At 44.2% G+C, this 18,000-nt stretch overlaps 2 protein-coding genes across 6 annotated transcripts; both read left to right on the top strand.

The window, feature by feature from the left end:
- Positions 1-495: 495 nt before the first annotated feature.
- LOC141944194 (putative 2-ketogluconate reductase) lies at positions 496-6,236 on the top strand. 4 transcript variants are annotated; one of them, XM_074870389.1, is made up of 7 exons: positions 496-604; positions 1,183-1,309; positions 1,820-2,204; positions 3,149-3,320; positions 4,666-4,844; positions 5,391-5,487; positions 5,870-6,236. In XM_074870389.1, the coding sequence occupies exons 3-7, from the start codon at positions 1,823-1,825 to the stop codon at positions 6,021-6,023; spliced, it is 984 nt and encodes a 327-aa protein (XP_074726490.1). In that variant the 5' UTR covers positions 496-604; positions 1,183-1,309; positions 1,820-1,822; the 3' UTR covers positions 6,024-6,236. The 4 variants fall into 4 exon arrangements, with proteins under 4 accessions (XP_074726490.1, XP_074726499.1, XP_074726478.1 ...); XM_074870398.1 differs by having other exon boundaries at positions 586-604; positions 1,261-1,309; XM_074870377.1 differs by lacking the exon at positions 496-604 and adding an exon at positions 671-786.
- A 465-nt stretch (positions 6,237-6,701) lies between these two features.
- On the top strand, positions 6,702-16,718 carry RBFA (ribosome binding factor A). 2 transcript variants are annotated; one of them, XM_074870266.1, is made up of 7 exons: positions 6,702-6,852; positions 7,265-7,307; positions 7,958-8,134; positions 10,663-10,775; positions 11,946-12,030; positions 14,202-14,275; positions 15,950-16,718. In XM_074870266.1, the coding sequence occupies exons 1-7, from the start codon at positions 6,743-6,745 to the stop codon at positions 16,338-16,340; spliced, it is 993 nt and encodes a 330-aa protein (XP_074726367.1). In that variant the 5' UTR covers positions 6,702-6,742; the 3' UTR covers positions 16,341-16,718. The 2 variants fall into 2 exon arrangements, with proteins under 2 accessions (XP_074726367.1, XP_074726373.1); XM_074870272.1 differs by lacking the exons at positions 6,702-6,852; positions 7,265-7,307 and adding an exon at positions 7,442-7,633.
- The last annotated feature ends 1,282 nt before the right edge of the window (positions 16,719-18,000 follow it).

Genomic DNA, 18,000 nt, shown 5'->3' with positions numbered 1-18,000 from the left:
ACTGCCTGTAGCCAGGATAACAGCTGCAGTGACTGTGCACCTGAGCCTGCCCCTGTTCCTTAGTTCTCCAAGAGAGGTTTTGAGGGTATTGTTAGAATCATTTAGGTTGGAGAAGACCTTCATGTGTGCAAGGAGATCTGTCACTGGTGTCTGACAGAGACAACTCTTTGTGCCAGGTTAACTCATGTGCAATTTAGTGTACTGAGCAGCAGAGAGACCGGACCATAGCTGGCATTCAAAGGCAGTATGGAAAAAACCGCCTGCTTGATGTTAATGCAAAATCCCTGTTATTTTGAAATTACTAACAGCGCAGAAACACGACGCATTTTCAGAAACACACAATTATTTGTGAACACCTCTTGCTCTCTCTCTGTCGGCTCCCCCGAGGGGGTTGGGGTGCACCTGCCCCCTGCCCCGGCACCTCCTCTCCTCCCCGCTCACCCCAACCACCGGCCGGCAGAAGCAGCTCTGCGGGTGGCCGCGGGCACCTGGCCGGCGCCGCCTGGGCAGCTGCGGAGGGACGGCCCCGCTCCGCCCTCGCCCTCGCCCTCGCCCTGGCCGGGCCCGGCGGTGTGGCTGGGGCGCGGCGGCGGCGGCGAGCGAGGTGGGTGTGGGTGAGTGAGTGAGTGCTGCGAGCGGCGCCGCGGGACCCCCTGGCCCGGGACCCCGGGAGAGCCTCCGCCGGGCGGTGGCTGCCGTCCCCCTGGGGGTCCTCCGCACCTCGGCCCCCGCCACAGCCCCGGCTGTGCGTGGCCACGGCTCAACAGGAGATCGGTGGTGCTGTCGGTAGGATCGGGCGTGCGGGGCACGGGGGTCTCCCGGGGTCCCTACACCCCACCCAACCGCCCGTCCTGGCTGGCAGCGGGACCAGGAGGGGATCTCGCCCGTTCCCCGCCATCCTTCAGGGCCGGACCAAGCCCTGCGGCCGCCGGTCCAGCTCCTTCCCATCTCTAGACCCACCTGCAGGCTTTACCGGGAAAACGGCAAACGCCTTCGGAAAGGGTTCAACCGGCCCCAAGCCTGTAAAACTGGCCATTGCACCGCGCTCCGGTGGCTGGGGACTGGGGGGGCGCTGGTCCCGTCAGGCTGGCGGTGCGAGAGCCCTGGAGCTTTGTTTCAGCAGCCCGGGAGCTGGGGATCAGGCCCCATATACATCTGTCTTTTCTGTACCTCTGACCCTAGGGCTGTTTCCCACGTGGCTGAGAGGCAGCGTGCGGTCTCTCGTCTTTAACCTGAGATCACAGACTTGATTCTTTCCAGAGTCAGCAGACTGTTGTCAGGACACTGAAGGAGACTGAGGAAAAAAGAGGTAAACTTATATTCAGGAAGGAAATTGATAACTCCAAAGTTCATGATTGGTAAATTATAACTCTGTCATATTAAACAAGATTTTTCCTGAGATAATCTCATTAATGCTAATTACTTAATATGGTTGCGTAGATGGCAATCAAAGGCAGAACTCGGGAGCTAAAAGATACCCTTCCGCTCACATGGCCTCATTCTTGAATTATCAAGACTTGGGCCTTTAAATATTGAACACTGAACAGGAGCAACATCTGGTAGGTCTTTTGTTTAAGTGTTAGCATAGCTGGTATATAAGGTTTTCTTGTCTTTTAACAAGATTATATAAAAATTGAGCATATTTCTGAGTAACACAGGGAGAACACAAGAAAAGTTCTGCATGTGGGAGTGAATATCTTTAGCCAACTCTGTCATCAAGTGGGAAATCAGCATGTAATGGAGCCAATCCCTGTTTTCTAAAAAAGGTGTAATGGGTCACTTAAGGACATGTCCTTTTGGTTTCTCATTGCTTTTGTAGGGCATGGAGGTTCAGGAACTGCCTTATGTGCTAATTGACTGTATAGGAGGGAGGTATGGAGTATATGAAGATCATGCTGAATTTCTGAAGAAACATTTTCATCTCATCACCATGAAAGAATATCTTGAAAACAAGAAATTTCTCAGCAAAAAGATCAGAGCTATTTATATGTGGTATCACAAACCAGTTATTAAGGAAGAGCTGCTCCAGAGCTTGCCTAACTTGAAGATAGTTGCAAGCTCTGGAGTGGGAATAGATCACTTGGACCTGAACCTCCTCTCCCGCTATGGTGTAAAAGTGTCCAACACTCCATTTGTGGTTTCCACCGACACTGCAGACTTGGGGATGGCTTTGATGCTGGCATCTTCCAGGAGACTTGTGGAAGGTAACAACTGAAATGGTTCTAGTCTTTTTGTACAAAAGGTGACTCATCAAAACATGCAGTTAGAAAGCGTGTGCTGATGCAAAGGTAAGCCTGAAAGTAGAAATACAGGAAAATACTGGAATGAGGAAAAAGTTAAGACAAATCTGTCGTGTTGACAATAACTTGCACGCAGGGCATACCATTTCCAAGCAGGCGTATCAGCAAGGTAGGTGCATTCCTTTTTCAGATAGCCCTAAATTCAGGCCTCTTCTCCCTCAGCTCATAACCACTTATTTGTTGTATTTGTTCACTGCAGCCCTGCTTTTCAAGTTTTAATAAAGGGGGATTAACAGGAGATATTTTCAAGGAGGCTTGAAACCTGTCTTTGCCAAGCTGACATGTATCTGAGTCATTACGAACAAGCTGTCCAGAAATCTGTCCACCATGTTCTGTGTTTCTTTTTCCTGCCAACTTTGGTGTATCTGCAAGATAGCTGGGAATCATATTTTGGCCTTACTGAAAGTCTTGATGGTACCACAACGGATTCATCAGTTGCACCATTCAGTATTTACAATGTAGGCACTGCCAGTTTCGTAAGCCCTGCTGATGAACCACCACGAGCAAGAAGCTGTGTTGCTGAGGTGCGTTTCAATGGTGCAATAAACTGTCCTGCAGGCAGAGAGAGATGATGGGCAGGTGTGTCAGGTACATCAAAGGGAGGTTGCTGCTTCGGCCTTACCTTCCTTGTCTGCCAAAGGGGGGCTGGATATGTTTCTATGCTAAGCAAGAAATCAACACCAGATGTCATGTTGACAGTGCAACATTATCCACTTCTTGTCCAGAAAGACAATAACATTACCTTACTGTTCCTGCCTTGTCTTATGATAAAAAGTAAGTAGAAAAAAAGTAACCAGATGCCAGGACATCCTTCACATGACATACTTTCTTCTTTTCCGTCTTCCAAGGTTATCAGATTGCAGTCTCCCCTGACACAGAGTATTTCCCCGCTGACTGGCTGGGGGCTGAGGTTTCTGGGGCGACCCTGGGGATTGTGGGAATGGGCACCATTGGCTACAAAGTGGCTGAGAGAGCCAAAGCCTTTGAAATGAAGATTTTGTACCACAACAGGAATCAGAGGTAAAGCTGGTTGCAGCTCCATGGAAAGTCTGTTTTGTCATTGCCTTTAAACGTTATTTGTACCTTTCACTGTCAAATTGATCTCCTGTTCTCTCTGTGTTAGGATAGGATGATGTGCTCTCTGCGCTATTGTTATTAAATATTGTGTCAGGAAACAGTGAGGGCCACAGATCGTGGCCAGGTTCACCCAAAAGTCCAAATCATCAGGCGAGCTCATGATGATAAGGCAGGGCGGAGGCCAGGCCGGGGCTGAGGGGAGCTGGAGACCATCCCTGCTGTGGCATCGCTGGGCCAGGGGCTGGCAGCACCGAGGGGAGCTGTCATGAGGTCCTGGGATGTGGGGGAGCCCCGGGGGGCCAGACAGGGACAGCCAGGACTGGTGGTGCCCTCAGGGCCATGACAATAAGTCGCTGCCTTATTATTGGCTCTTTAAGTGGCAAAGTACATACACTTGCTTCAGAATGGTCATTAATTTCTCAATTTATACAGAAAGAAAGTCAAGAAGGAATGGGAGAAATCCATCTCACTGGTCTCCCCATGAGTCAGGGCTCCCTGGGCCTTCCTGTCATGTTGGTGACATTGCAATAGACTGAGGAAAGGAGAAATAGTCTGGGAGGACATAACTCCCATGACTTAGGTGAGGCAGGGACGCAGGCAGAGACATCCCGTGCTTTCAGAGCCAGATGACAATGAAGAGCCAGACTTGCCAGTCCGTTTGCTGTCTTCTAGATGAGGTGTATGTGCCCTTCACATATGCTGTGACACCCATCAGGCCCATCCCATCCTTCTCAGGTAAGAATCTGATGGGAGCTGGGCAGTACGTGCCCCAGCCTTGTCCTGACATGGATTGAATGCACAGACAGGTCCTGCAGCATGTGGTGTCAGTGGAGCATGCACAGAGCAAGACAACTGCTGCTGACACAAATTTCTGAAGATGTAACCCCTGCCCTGTCTTGTGGGTTTCCTCAGCAATTTTTAGATGAGTTACTTTTCACAGGGAAGGGAATTCATATCAAATATCAGTCTTGCTTTTGAGTTGGTAAAGAATCCCCGTTACAACCAGAAGCTGTGACACAAATGCTTTTATTATTTATTCAGTGCATTTACATGATACTCATTTCTTACTTCTCATCCCCACAGGTACAGTACTGCATGTTCGTGTATGGTGCACTTGCTATTGTGGGAAACAGCTTAACATTTTTCTTTACTGTTTCAGTCAGATAACTGGCTAACTGCTTTGCACTACTGAGTGAAGAAAACAATTAAGAAACCTTTTCTCTAACGGTGATTTGAACTTTATCTTGTTGCTTACTACTGGATTTTAATTTTGGATTTTTCTCCTCAGAAACACGGAAGAAGAAAGTGCGGTTGGAGCTATTTACTGTAAGAAGATAGATGATTTGCTCCAGCAGTCAGATTTTGTGTTGCTGTCTGTGAAGCTGACTCCACAGACACACCAACTGATTGGGAAGAGGGAGCTGGAGCTGATGAAACCCACAGCTACTCTCATTAATATCAGCAGAGGTACGGTACAGAATAAATAAAACTGCATTATGGTTTGCTGCCATAAAAAGTCCTGGGAAAAGCCACCCCTAATATAGAGTCTGTCACACTGAAATTGTCAGTAAATTCTCTGATTACTAGATTGTTTAGATGTCCACGGTCATAACTCAGCAAAACATTTAAGCATTTCCATAATTATGAGCAAGTAGGTCTCTAAAATGTTAGTGAGCTTGGAGTGTTAGAAGCCCATGTATATTTGTATAATCGCCTACTTAAGCTTTTTATTTATTTAGTGCAGTGTTGTTGCTAACATACATCAGGGTGGCACAGCCCACTCTGAAGTCTGGCACTATACTTTGTTTTATGGTGCTATGTACTGCCTTTTAAAATTCCTGTCTGTCCGACTCTACCCAAGCTTTCTCCTCCAACTTTACCACACTCTCTGCTGCCGCTTCTGCTTTGTACACATTGCTAGCCCTGCCATTTACCTGACCACCGTGCCCAAAAAGACGGTGAGAGAACAGCACAGAATATGAAAATAGAAGTATCCTTCTTACTGTAAACCAGGTCTGGTTGTGGATCAGGACGCTTTGGTGGAAGCCCTTCAAAACAAAGTTATTAAGGCAGCTGCTCTGGATGTGACATATCCTGAACCTTTGCCAAGGTAGGACATGTATTTAGGTTAAATATAAATGCATGGGTGTGTGTGTGGTTCAAACTAAGACCAAGTTTGTGACCACGTGAGAAGTTACATAATTTTGTCAGTAGGAGCGCATGATGTACGTGCACTAGTCCTGCTGAAACGGTGTCCCCGATCCTTCAGTCCTAGCCAAACAAAATTCACACCGACTCATCTGCAGGATTTGTTGCATAAAAAAACCCACAAGCTAGGCAGCAGTTTGAACGCCTCTGAGTATACATGGGTCCTGCAATTAGTTTTTATTTTTAATTATTATTTTAAATATTTCCCTGGCTCCCTTCAGGTGACGAAGTAACAGATGAATGCTCTGTGAGTGACTAGCTCAGTATTTCTTTTCCTTTCCCAGGGATCACCCTTTGTTAAAGCTGAAGAATGTCATAATAACTCCTCACATTGGAAGTGCCACCAAAAAGACACGCCGCCTTATGATGGAAAACATGGTGGAAAGCATACATGCGGGTCTCAGGGGTCTTCCTATCCCTAATGAAGTATTACTGTAACACGGCCTTAATTTGATGTTAATGCCATTAGTGTTTATCCTGGTGTGAGGAAACAGTAATTTGATCACTCTTCATGTAGCGATCCCATGTGTGTTATACAGATAAAACGTTATCATGCATGGCTTTAATTCATTTAAATAACCGAAAGCGATGCTGTATGGAAAACTGCAGTATTTTGTTGTGAACTTCAATGAAAAACTCAAAGATTCCAGAGTTTCGCTTCGGTGTAATTTATTTTAAGTCGCCCGTCAGTGTAACTCCGAACTAAGGACGTTTAAGTCGTGTCCGGGTGCCGCCGCAGCGCGGCGCGGCCCAGCCAGCGGGTCCGGCCGGCGGCTCCCGGCGCCCCGGCAGCAGCGCGGAGCCTCAGGGCACAGCCTGCGAGGCCGCGGCCGGGGCAGCCCTCGGCCGGGAACGACGGCTGCCGGCTTGATTCTCGCTTCCGCCGTAACCCGCCCACCCGGCCAACGACCCGCGCACGGTGGTGCCTGCCCAGGCGGCTGCGGGAGGCAGCCCTCCTCCAGCTCGGGCCCTGCGGTCCTCCCGTCCCCGGGGGCAGCTCAGCCTCCCGCCTGCCCTCCGGGGCCGCAGGGCCGTCCACAGCCGCCATCGCCCCCGCCGCCGGGGCGCTGCGGGCCCGGGCCGCCGCGCCGCGAGGGGGAGCCGGCCCCGCCGGAACCGCCGCCGCGGGGAGATCGGGGCTGCGCCGCTGCGGCAGCATGTGGGGCGGCCGGGCGGTGGCGGTGCCGCGGTGGTGCCGGGCGCTGCGCAGCTCCGCCGCCCTGGGCGGCTCCAGGAACCTGCTGAAGAAAATGCTCCACAAAAAAAAGTAGGGGAGCGGCGCGGGCTGGGCCGGGCCGGGGGGCTGGCGGGCAGCGGGGCCTCCCGCCGGGCTGGGCCCCGCTGCGGGGTGAGACGGGCCGGGGCCGGGGCCTGCGGCCTGGCGGGCGTGCTCCGCGCAGGCAGTGCCGCGCCGGGCCGGGCCCTGGCGGGGCGGTTCGTGGGCGCTGGGCCAAGTGGTGTGAGCGGGGCTATGGGGCTCGGGGCGCTGCCGGCGGCCTGGCGGGGAGCCGCCCACCCCCAGCCGCCCTGCGAGCGGCGGTGGGGCTCTGCTCAGGGGCGTCAGCGGTGTGCCGGGTTACACCGATCTCTGGAGAAGCCGGGGGTTGTTCTCCCCGCGCCGCGCGGCCGTGGGTGAGCGGCGTTGCTGAAAGATAAAGCTGATTTCCTTTTTCCAAAAGAAAGAAGTTTTGGTATGACAGCCCTACCCTGGGATCTAAAATGGTAAGTGCAAGCTTTCGGAGTGCTGTGTTTATCTGTGCCAGGAGGAACAAGCTTGTGCTTCTGACGTCGTGTCTGACTTTGGGAAAAGCCTTTTCTGGTGGAGAAATAGCAGAATGTTGTGAATGAACGCTAGGGCTCCGGTTTCACTATGACATTGCTGTCGAGAGAAGCCATCTGACTCCCCGTGGCCGTTTCCTCTTCTGTGCTGATCTTTCATCCGCGCCAGCACCAACGCTCTCTTGCACGCTCTTGAGCCCATAGCAGAGAACTGATACAGATTAAAACTGTTGTGTACCAGCTTAGTTTTATGGAAAAGAAGTTTTTAGGTTTGTTTTTCAAACAAGCAATGCCTTTCAGTTAATACATGCAGTATTTTAGAAAACTGATTTATTGAGCTGTGTAACTTGCTACAGAATAATAACCTAAGAAACCTTGACTGTAATACATTGAAGGTCAAAGATACTGCAGACAGAAATATTCTTTATTGAAACATGTGATACATAAGACCTATATAAAGCCATCACAGCTGCAATAATGACATTCTGAGAGCATACTTAGAGTGCACAAGACTATATAATTGCTTAATACCAGTTTGTAACTACTGATTAATGTCTTGTGGTTTTTCGTTGTGTTTTGGGGTTTTTTTTAAGATGTATAAACCAACCCAGTTGGCCTCTATAATAAAAGATGACCAGACAAAAACTAGGAAAGAAGATAACATACGCCTCAGAGTCTTGAACAGTCTTATTCATAAAGCTGTGACAGAGATGATGAGTACCAGTGAAATTAATCAAGAACTTTATGATCTCAAGCTGGAAATCTGCAGGGTAAGTGCCAAAGCTGCAGCCTGTGTTGAGCTGCTCTGACTGCACCTTCAGGTCCTCCGCTGGGTGTTGTGTGCAGGAGGAGTTTTACTGCATTGCTTCTGATGCGACAGAGCACAGCAAGATGAGGCTCTGGATTCACCTTGCACACTAGGAGAACTTTGCCGCTGTTGTACCTGGCTTAGTAGACCTTTGCCACTAGAATGGAAATGCAACTTAGGCCAACTAAATGGTGATTCTCCTGGTATGACTTCTATTTTCTGTTACTCAGACATGTACTATTTGCCTTGCCCTTTCAGGAGGAGCCTGGTTTTACCAACATAAGTGTATCTTTCCGGGACTCTTTTCTTTGTGCAGTTGTGTGAGAGTTGATACCTCCTTGTGTCCCTCAGCAGCATCATTACACAGGCAGAAGACCTAAGTGGGGCATGAGCTTAGTTCAAAAAAATAAAACAAACCTAAGAAAATGGCATTGGCCAGCAAGGTTCCAGAAAGAATTGAAATTTGTACCTAATCATAGCTAGTGTTGTCATCGTTCATGGGTTTGAAAGGGATGTTAAAGCTCTGATTCAGGAACTAAGTCAGTCTCCATATTCTTGTTTCTTGTCTGTAGTTTTTTCTTTTACATTTGCTGTTTTGTAAAGATTAACTGATACCAATATGTGGGTTAAAAGCTTGGTGGACTTAGCTTTGTTAGAAGCATGGAAAAAAAATTGCACCTCACAGCTGCATATATGACAAGGGGTATGTCATTTATAATTGAAATGTGTTTGCCAGCTGAATTCAGTCTGTCTTCAGGCAGGTGATTAAAATTGCATGGGCAGGAGGAATCTTTTGTCTCTATATGTGCTGTATCCTTCATTACAGTATTTCTCTCTCTAGGTCTTTGAGTATAGCTTTTCTAGCTCGGATGGCATGTCAGAAATACTGGCTGGTGTAGGCAAGCCACAGCATTTTCAGGAGGCATTGCTGTAAATGAAACAACTTAAAACATGAGAGAGAGAAAGGAACAGCCTTCTTCGAAATACAGTACAGATTTTGTTACAGCTGTGTAGTTCTTAGTGTTGGTGCTGCCCTGGGAAGTGGCTGAAACTCAGTCCTGATTTACTTGTGAGCTGATTCTGGTCTGATATTGTTACTTCTGTTATCAAAAGAAATCTATTAGGCTTTCTGCAGTCCATCAGAACTTGGTTTTTTTGGTATCAGAAGTTAAAATTACATAATAGTAATACAGATAAAAGTCATGCTTCAGGCCTGATACATCAGACTTCTATCCGCTCAGTGACATGGCTTGTGTTAGGTAGGGTTGGTTATGCACTTGAAACACAAGAAATGGTTTGTGTTCGATAGGGTTGTTTATTGCTTACATTGGACTCAGTGTGGGAGGGTTGATCCTGCAGTAGAAACAGCTGGTTAATTATCACAGTGGGGTTTTTTAACAGGCGGTGTGTCTCCCAAGGGAGGAGTTATTTGGTGGTGGAAAAGATGAGTATCTACTTTGGTTTTTGGGGACAGTCTATTTTGCCCTAGGAAAGAGTAGCACTGTCGACAGCAGACTGTGATGCCGTTTTCACTCCTGGGAATACTCTGATGGAGTTGTCTTTTCCTGCTGGTGTATGTAGACACCTGTTTGTTTGAAGAGTTAGTTTCTGCACTAGATGACCCTGAACTGTGCCTTCCAATGGGTAGTTTATGCTTTCTCCTCCCTCTTCCTCGGCTTCTTCCTTCGGTTGAGGCAGGTAGGTTGTTAGAAGTTTGCTGAGCATACTCTCATAGTGAGAACTTGTTCTATAAGACATTGCTAGATGCGATGAATGACAGTTGTAGAAATCTTTCAGAATCCAATTTGTGTTTCAGAAGTTTATTCTTCAGGAAGATTGTCACTCTATCTGATGTGTGCCTCGGCCCCTGCACACCATGTATTTTCGTTGCGTGCATGACAATGTGAATATTACCTGTTAGTGAGGTAGAGGTTCAGGCACTGGAGGTTCCCAGCAGGCTTTACAGCTGGAGAGGCTCTTGCATTACAGTGGTGTGGAGGGCCTCCTCTTCTCTGCCAGTATCAAAACCAAACTCTGGCTGACAGCACACTAGGCAGTGTCACAGGTCCTTCTTTAGCGGAAACTTCCACTTTGAACTGTATCCCAAACCAGCATGCAATAAATTGTCATTCTGGACTATTTGTGATGATAGCACTGTCACATTGACTAAATGTAGCACTGTCAGAAACATACAGGTGTTGACAAACTTCTCTGTTTAATTTCAGTTGAAGAGGAGATTAGGCAGTGACTTGCCTCAATAAAAAAAGTCCTTTCAGGTACTGAATGTAAATCTTATTTGGTGTTAAACTTTATGTCTACAAAGGCACCATGTAATTATGGGTCTTAAGACCAGAGATGGAAGAAGAGATTCTCCTAAGAATTTACATATCCAGTTTGGGTCACTTTATGCTTATTCATGAATTAGAGACTTTGTTGTATATGGTGTATGTGTATATATATAATTTTAAAGAAACATTTGTCTTTTTGCAGGTGTCCCTGGCCTCAAACTTTTCAGCATGTCGTTTGTACTGGAATCCTGCTGCTACTATGGAGAAAGAAAGTTATGTTGAAAGTGTACTGCAGAAGAGTGCTCCGCGAATACGGTACTGCTATGGGATAAACAGACCACTTCATAAATTCATAGCCATGTACTAGTACCATTTCTTAAGTATTTCTGACAATCTCTATCTGACTGTTAGGATGCTTTAGGTTTCTAGATATTTAGAGTCAGAGTATCTCCTGTGATGAGCCTCTCAGGGAAGGATGGCTGTGTCAGACCAGCTGTGTATTCTCCTGCTGGGGCCCAGCGGGCTTATTCAGCTTCTGTGCTTTCCTAGGATTGGACTGGGTTGAGCAGAAAGGAAGAGGAGTCTGGATGAAGTTTCACTTCATTGTACTGGTGATGGTGGGCTGGACATGCTGTGCACCACAGTAGGCCAGAATATGATGCTACACCAGAGGACTGGCAATTACAAGAAGTTACCTCCTTACAGATTCACTGGGAAATTCTGATTGCTAGGGACTATTTAGACCTCCAGAAGGGATGACTGATACTACAGAAATTCTTCACAATACTGATATCAAAAAGGAAATCTTGGGATGCTACCTTGTATTGTGATGCTTTTACCCATTTTTGGCAGGGGGTCCAGTGAGTTTTCAGGCTATCATAGAGATTTTTTTTCCTTGGCTTACCCTCTGCTATCCAGCCGCTCTATTGGAGGATCAGGGCTTCACCCCATGGGGATGGTGGCATTGAAGCATACTTGTAGGGCTATCTCTTTTCCTTGTTTCTCTAGGCTGTGTAATTCCTGCTGCAGCACAGCGCTCTCTTCTAACAGCTTCCACTCTGGGAAGGAATGTTGCTGGCTGGGAAGAAGACGAGGGAAGCCTTGTCAGTCCTTCCTGCAGCTAGCATGTAGGACTTGTCTTGCCCTGCTATGTGGGCTCTGTCCCCCACTGCTCTCACCCCTACAGTGGGGATAAGGAAGCAAAATGAAGTGGGGAAAGACCTGTGCCAGCCTGTGCACAAATCTGGTATCATGAATACTGGGTGAGATCTGCAGCTAGTAGTTTTTGTATGTTACACATTCAGAGTTGGGATTCTGCAGTGATGTATTGCTTAGCACTAACATGAATGGATATCCATCAGACCGTAGGCTTTGCAAGCCATATCCTTAAATTTGCAGTACTGCTGGAATTAATTTAACATTTTTTTTTCTGTCCTGGAGGTGCTGTGCTGTTACTTATACTGGTGAATGCTTTATTTTTGCCAGGTATCTTCTGATGAGTCAGCAGATTGTAGGAAATGTACCCCCAGTACTATTTGTAAAAGACAAAGAAGCTGCAGCTGTAAAAGAGGTAATTGTAATCTTTGACTCAATGTACAAATATAATGATATGCAAACATCGTGAGTTAGCATACCATAATGCTTAGGAATACGGAGAGAGCTGATCATTCAGTTACTCTACCAATCTACATTAAAAATCAGTCTTTGTCTATAGCATTTCCTCTTCATGTTCCAAAGCATTTTAGCAAAGAATCTTGAGTAAGACTGATGCTTACTTGTAAGCATCCTTGTAGCTATCGCTCCATGAACTTTTTTTTGATGCTACTATTAAAATTTCTGAAGTGAAGTTTTCAGAAAAGCTTGTAGGCCCAATCATTAGGCCACTAAAGAAATCCTAAAAAATGAAATTACAATTTTAAATAGAAATATAGAATAGGCTGTTGTCTGTTGCCTCGTGTATTAGATTACAGAAATGAGGTCTGAGGAGCCATCTTCAACATTTTAAATGTTATGTATTTTTAAAGTTCCATTGGATCTAATCAGTGATTTTTAATTTTTTTTTACCCCAACCTTTTTCCATCTGTGCATTGTTAAAGTGTTTCTAGGGAAGTGCAGATCTTTGCATAGAGGATGTAAGATCACTCATACTACGTTTTTTTTAACTTTAAAAATTATCTTTACTATTTCACATATTATGCCAAGGTGTTGATAGTTTTAACTAGTTGAAATACTGCTAGAATACTGATGTTTTCTAGGAATTTGCTGTCATTAGGCCCGTGAAGTGAGATGTCTTAAATAGTGAGATTTCCAGAAGAGAAAGATGACACCAATGAGTGGAATTTCATTAAAAACGTTGCCTCAAGTTGTTGACGTGAATGGAAAGAACGTTAGTTGAAGAGAGCATGTTCACATTTCTGTGCCCTGAATTGCCTTATTCTTAGATGTGTTACTGTTACCACCAATTACTGTTAGTGGCTTACAGGCTCATGCAGTGTGTGTTAGCAGAGCTGGAAGGGATAACAAGAACTTCTGACTCTCTAGAAATGCAGTGAAGTGCTTGAACTTTCTGTGATCAGAAAAATTCTTGAGTTTCATGCCAGTGTACTGATCTGCAGTGCAAATATTTTTCACCTGCATTAGCATCAACTAAAAGCACAAGAATAGATATGAACTAAATGCTTCTGAAAGCTGTTTATATTCTTTATTATGCTCCCCCTAATCAACACAAGAAATTCTACGCAATAAGCAACAAGTGATTATGGAAGCACTTTGTCATTACTATTACTCTATTATTAACATACCTGGATGGAGCTACAAATATCTACTCCTGCAGGTCCTGCCTTTCAGGTCAGTTATTGTGGAACCTGTTCCATTATGTTAAATGACCACTTCTTTTTGAAGAAGGGAAGCCCTGGTCTACCTTACCTTCAAGTTCAGTGCATAGGCACCAAGAAAGTTAACGACACAAGACAAGTAAAATCCCTCCTTGTATAGCTTCTGTCAGTGAATGGCACTTGGAAGCACTTACATTGATCATCTTTTTACACTTTGCAGATCATCAGATTTATGTAGTCCACAGATGTGAATAACAGGGCTTGAAATACTGTAGCTGAACCTGGTTTTTAAGTATTGGAAGACGGGGAAGGACCATCCAATTCAACTTCTAGAATAATACTCTGAATTAGAAGGGAAGTAGTGTAAAGAAAAGTAGGAGTAAAAATTTCAAATGAGATAAATTTTTCACAATTAGGTACAGTCCATGAACACTGAATATACTAGATTTGTAGCATTTACTGGTTAGGTGCCATGTTAAAAGAGAGTTGGGAACTCGATATTTACATGTAGTAGAAATGCAGACTTGCAGAAAGGGGGAAGAAGCGAAAAAAAAATCTCACCGTGAGGATGTTATGGAAGAGGATTTGCAAGACTGAAGTAAGACCAAATAAAAGTTACATATGTCACACAATCCCTAGCCAACTGTTCAGAATGAACGTAAGGCAAAAAACTTTGTAGGAATCCCTGGCTCAGTCATGATATTTGACACAGATTTCCCAGGCAAGAAGTATAAGCAGTTCCATGTATATGGTGGAAAAGGCTATTTTTAAATGGTTTTGTTAAATATTCCAAACATGTAGAAAAGAAAATATTTGTTGTTAGATACTCATCTGTTTCTTGTGTAGGTGTGAGCAAAGTAAATTTAATACAGGACCTTTAATATGTATTGTGTTCGTGTGTTTACAGATTGAGGAATTATTGTCAATTGCTGATTTTGGACCTCCAGAAGAAGAAGAAGAAACATCTCAAAATCATTCCAGGTGGGTTTTTTGAATCAGAATTGTACAAGTGTCCTTTTTTACCTCTATTGGCCAATTTAAATCGGGTATTATTTGACATGACAGAAAGTGTACTTTAATTAGATGTGTACATTGTTGTTATCTCAGAGTTCAGCAAATGGTGTTATGAGGAAAGAGAAAGTGGAAGAGAGAGACTTTTTGGAAGACCTTACCGAAAAGGCATCTCAGCTTTTAAAGAGATCAGTTGGGCCCTTTTAATAACACAAGAGGCTACAGAATAGCCTGGGACAAAACTAATATGTAATCATCCCAGCAATTAAATGTAGAGGATGGCATTTTATTTTGTGGTTTAAGCTTTCTTTACTGCAGTTAAACCCATTTATTAAAATTAAGGGAAAATATTTCTTATATATGCTCTGGTTTACATTCATATTTTAGTGCAGAGACATTTTCATAGACTATTTTGTTGGTGGTTCTTGTGCACAGGTACCTTGCTGCAGACCACAGCTTTGCAAATATGGAAAGGGAAAGTCTATTTTTTATATATAAGTGGACCTCTGTTAAGCTGTGGAGAATGACTGAATTGTCACTTGTAACAGCATAGTGTATATGCTTTCAAGAGGCAACTAACCGTTAAGGTGACACCAGAACACAGACTTAGAAGTCAGCTGTGTTCGATGTCTATACTCTGAGTGACATAGTCATCAGACTTATTACTTGCAGACCCACTACTTGTTCTGGTATTAGTATCTTTATTTTCATGAGGGAAATATTTTTAGAATTTCTAAGAATTTAAGACTCAATGTGTTTGTGATAATTCAATTTAAAAAGATGTTTTACAGCAGTAGTATTTGTTTCTTGCTGATAATTTTCTCATGAGGATAAAAGCTCTACATTTACCAGTACTCCTCTACTTGGCCACTTTTTTTCTGGTATAAATTTGGTTTTTATACATGAGTTACAAGTTAACAAAAGGTAAGGTACTTTAGAGCATTCTTCTGTGAGGGATTTTTGGCTATTGAGGGATATAGCTAAACAATCTATTGGAATAGTGATTCTGTGGACTGGATGCTCTCAAAGCCAACAGCCTTGCACTTGTGTGCTGCAATCTGTTGGTGGAAATGCCTTTTGTGCCTTAATGTCTTGGGGTGGTTCATCAGGTGCAAATCAGAAATAGCTTCTTGGGGGAAATCATTGTTGTGACAGACATTCCCACGGGGCACCTAACACCTTCCTCTGTTTGTGTTTTGTGGAAATACTTAAGTCCAGCTTAAGGTGCCATATGCTGCCGTTCATACATATGACATGTTTTGGGCACCAACTGCTGCTTCTCTCTTCTTGGAAGAGCTGGGAGAAGCCTAACTTCCTTGGGGCTCCCAGGTCCAGTGCTCACTCTGTTACCTATGCCCACCTTTTCCCAGAAACAAGTGGTTTAATCTTTAATGTAGTTGCTTTATTGGGTTCCTCTCATTAAATCTGTTGACATGCTGACAGGCTTATAGACAGTCTGTCCATGGACACATAGTACGGTGGTCTCTCTTCCTTAACACGGGAGCACAGTGCTGAACACAGTGCATTAATAAAATCAAACTGAAAACTCCTGTTTATTTCTGTATTACTCAAGTTGTCACCATTAACAGTGACCCTTAAAATATACATGGGGCAAAACCCCCACATTTGTTTTCCTTTCCACAGTGAAGTGTTGTCTTCAGCAACTCAATCTCCAGATTCACCCATGCGGTCTAATCTTTTTGGTATTGATCATGAACTGCTGAATAAGCAGATAATGGACTACAAAAGATTGAAAGTGTCAAGAGAGAGAGAAAGCATTGCCTGGACAGAAGAGCAGGAGCAGCAGCTTTCTAAGATTCAAAGGAAAATTAAAAAGAAGAAAACAAGGAATCCTCCTGATGATGACATTACACCACAGGAATACTTACTGGACAGATATCAAACTGATTACAGGGATGATAATGCTGAATCAGCCTTGGACTATGAGCTGGAGGATGAATTAGAGGAAGAGGTAAATGAGTTGGAGGCGGATGACGGCAGAAGTCTAAGTCAGCCTACTGATAAACTGAAATGAAGTGAAAAAGCCACTCCCTTAAAAATGGAGGCTGCCAATAGCAAAAAAAGGACTGCCATAGTACTGAAAGGTTCGTTTTGTACAGCCTGTTTACCGCTTTCTCTTTCGAACTAATAGGTTTGCCACACATGGGGGGTTTTGCTAGCACAAGGTGTGTAAGAAAAACAAAAATGCTATTTGTGACATTCTGTTAAGCAGCTTTCAAGCTGCTGCAGTTGTAGGACTTTCAACCAGAGAGCAGTTTTGTAATAACAAGATACATAGTGCAGCACTGAGTTAAAACTTCTTGCAATTTTGTTGATTATTTCCAATAAAATTGTGGTTTCTGTGTTGAAATAAAATGTTGTTTTTTTTTTGAGTGATAAAAATAATCACAAAGTGATGGTGTCTGTTATTCTAAGGTCAGGAAGGAAGAGGGAAGCAAAATAATGACAGTGGCATTCAAAGAGCAGCCTTCAGCTCACGAAGACCAGGACAGGGTATTCTCCAGAGGACCTAGTCTAATGGGGGATCTCTTTCCACAGAAAGTGAAACTCATTGAAATGGTGGCCAATGATGTTACAACCCTGAAAGAAAATAAATTTATTCATTTTAATATTCAGAAATTTAGAGTTGTGCAAGGGGAACTGCAACCAGAAAAGGATGGAGAACAGCTCATCTGTTGGGTAAAATTGGGCAAAGCATTGGCTGTGACTGAAAACCTGTGTTAAAAACTCAAAGGTGGTGAAAAAGCAGCAGGGAAGAATGCCTCGGTAGCTGAGATTTGGAAATGGGTGGGGAATCATAAAAAGTACGAATAAAGGTTTCTGGCTCAAAGCAAGTAGAAAATAATAGCATGAGTGTATAAAGTGAGAAGGGCTGAAGCCTCAAAATGTGACGACTAACAAGGTAGTAAAAAGGAATTCTTAACAGAAATAAGGAACATTAAATTTCATTAGTTAATGGGGAAGTAAAGAATGACAATGCAGGGGAGGTTGCACTACAGTGTATGCTGCTCTAGTTTTTCAGAAAGATTTAAAAGACAATGAGTATAAGCTCCAGAATGTAAAAAATAGTCTAAAGGATTTTTAGGCTGAAGAGAAGAGTTCAGGTCAGCAAAGAACACTGAAATTCACCGTAGGTTATTTAATACTCCCTTTGAAGCATATTCTGAAGATTGACTGCCTGGAAGAATATGGAGAGAATATGGGCTAGGAATGTCTATAGGATATTCCTATATTTGAATAAGGGTCAGAATCTTATAAATGTAGGCATTACTTTTATTAGGATACATGTTGAAGCTGTAGCTCACATTAGTAGTGGCCTAACTTGAAGTAGGTGAATAATCCCACAAATTCCAGTGTGCCTTGTTCAGGCTTTCCAGGAGTTCTTCCTGAATTCCATGGGATGGACACACTTTGAGGTATATGCATTAGTTTATTTTCCAGTGAATGAAAGTCTTTATCATATCAGAAACTGTTCTTGTGCAGTATCACTGTCAATCAAAGCTAAGCATTAATTTCTTGCAACTTGGCCACAAAGCTCTTAACTTTTTGAATGAATGACAGGAACCTGTTAATTGGTACATGCTAAAAGAATCCACAGAATACTAATGTATCCATCTTTAGTTTCTGCTGTATATAGTGTCCTGAGCCTACCTAAAGGTTAAAAAAGGAAAAAA

Source organism: Strix uralensis, chromosome 1 (assembly GCF_047716275.1).
Source record: "Strix uralensis isolate ZFMK-TIS-50842 chromosome 1, bStrUra1, whole genome shotgun sequence".
Lineage (NCBI taxonomy): Eukaryota > Metazoa > Chordata > Aves > Strigiformes > Strigidae > Strix > Strix uralensis.
The sequence above is the reverse complement of the archived record's forward strand: the minus strand, read 5'-3'. Positions and strand labels throughout refer to the sequence as shown.